The sequence below is a fragment of the Austrofundulus limnaeus genome, unplaced genomic scaffold (genome assembly GCF_001266775.1).
Source record: "Austrofundulus limnaeus strain Quisiro unplaced genomic scaffold, Austrofundulus_limnaeus-1.0 Scaffold171, whole genome shotgun sequence".
In the NCBI taxonomy this organism is placed as follows: Eukaryota; Metazoa; Chordata; class Actinopteri; order Cyprinodontiformes; family Rivulidae; genus Austrofundulus; species Austrofundulus limnaeus.
The window spans coordinates 974,963-976,832 of record NW_013952573.1 but is presented as its reverse complement, the minus strand read 5'-3'; the positions used below and the strand labels follow the sequence as shown (position 1 = coordinate 976,832).

The window sequence follows — 1,870 nt, the reverse complement described above, 5'->3', positions numbered from 1 at the left end:
CATTTTTCTCAGTAAATATATTACTAGAGGTGCTAACGACATGAAATTTTCACCAGATGTCGGTAACAACCCAAGTGATCCATTTAAGACCCTCTTTTCCACTTCCTTCATGTAGTATTTAGCCACAGTTGGTGAAACTGGGGCTCCCATGGCACAACCATTGGTTTAGTAGTGGTCCTTTTGCCTGATACATACTTAACTGGTGATGACCACTACTAAACCAATGGTTGTGCCATGGGTTGTTGGCCTCAACTCCGAGGTGGGAGTCCTGTGCACGGGGGCTCCGAGTTAGGTGTCTGGGACACTTAGGAGCTGTTTTAGCAAGTGGAATGCCGTCCCAACAGTTTTAGAGAAGCTGTTTCATCTGCAAGATGCAGGGTGAGAAAGGGTCAGAGTAAAGTCTGTTCGGAACCAAAGGGGACTTTTTGAACAGATAAGAATCCGTTGAGTACCTCCATGAATGGTCGGACTGTTTTGGGTTTCCGGAAAATAGATCTTTTAGTTTAACTCAACTTGACAAAGTGGGATTAAAAAGAAAATAGAAAATTTTTCATGTAGATCCCTATCGTGTATCAATGGCTTGTCCCACTCAATCCAGCTGCTTATCAGATATAAAAACTGGGGAGCTAGTGGGCCCTGATGTTGTGATTATGCAACCATGCCACCTGCACTGCACATCGATCATCACTCATGACGATGTGCTCATCACTCATCGATTACACACACATGATTCATATGGGTTGCTTTCTTTGAAAAGCCTGATAATTTTCTTGACACAGAGTTTTTGTTTAAGAGTTCTCTGCACTGTCAGTTAAGCTGTATCTGGCACAGGCCGAGTATTTTCACAATCCCTGATGCACACCCATACATCTCATTGACCAAAGATCCAACTGACAGACGTAATTTAGGAACATTGGTGTTGGAGGTTTTTCTTCTTTTTWAAACAGGGCTGCACAGCTCTGTGTTACACTTTTGTGTCTTGCAGTTGCAATAAACAAACTCAGACAACCATTCTACGAAGGGCCTTATTCGTTGGATCATGCATTTCTGTTTTTGTTAAATATTTTTTTCAACACAGATCAAGACTCATCAGTTCATCATCATCTCAAGGACAAGGTATACTCTTTATAAGACAGCAATGTGCACATTGTAGACAAAGAACACCATGAAAACCAACATTACACTGAGGGCTTTTCAGGCAGTTTCACAACCAGCATTCAGCAAGTAAAAAATGACCAAATGACACATGATGGAGGGGTGGGTTAGTGACTTGTGACCTAAAGGATCTATAATTGGGATTGTTGTWACAACTTATAAGTCTCCCAACCCAGAATAAGAAATGAATAAACCTTTTGGATGAAAGGAGAAACATCTTCAAGWATCAAGAGAATTCACTTGTCTCTATTTACCCACTCATGTTCTGAATAACTGAGAATCTGCACCACTGTAYTGTCAGAACTTCCCTGTAGAGTTTATTAAAAAAAACATTCATACTCTTTTGCTCATTCATCTTGAGTTCTCACCTTGCTGTGCATGAGTGTAAGGTGAACATGTACTGTATAYATTTCTTTGTAATGTTCCTGATATTTCCACTCTTACCTGAGCGTAGCAGCAGCTCTACACATGCTGCAGCTCGGGCCCTGCAGGCCACGTACAGAGGGGTCCCCACATCTGGCAGCTCCACGTCAACGGCAGCGCCAAAGGACAGCAGCAGCTCCAGACACTCTCTGTGATCTTGGTTAAATATATATATATATACAGGTGCTGGTCATAAAATTAGAATATCATGAAAAAGTAGATTTATTTCAGTAATTCCATTTAAAAAGTGAAACTTGTACATTATATTCATACATTACATACAAACTCATAT

At 40.9% G+C, this 1,870-nt stretch overlaps 1 protein-coding gene across 1 annotated transcript in view; it reads right to left on the bottom strand.

Moving 5' to 3' along the window:
- Positions 1-1,870, bottom strand: part of asb11 (ankyrin repeat and SOCS box containing 11) — a gene marked incomplete at its 5' end in the record, with an annotated part of 19,952 nt that overhangs the window by 3,312 nt on the left and 14,770 nt on the right. Inside the window, 1 exon segment of the mRNA XM_014017532.1 lies at positions 1,600-1,734. Within this exon segment, the coding sequence (XP_013872986.1) occupies positions 1,600-1,734 (135 nt within the window).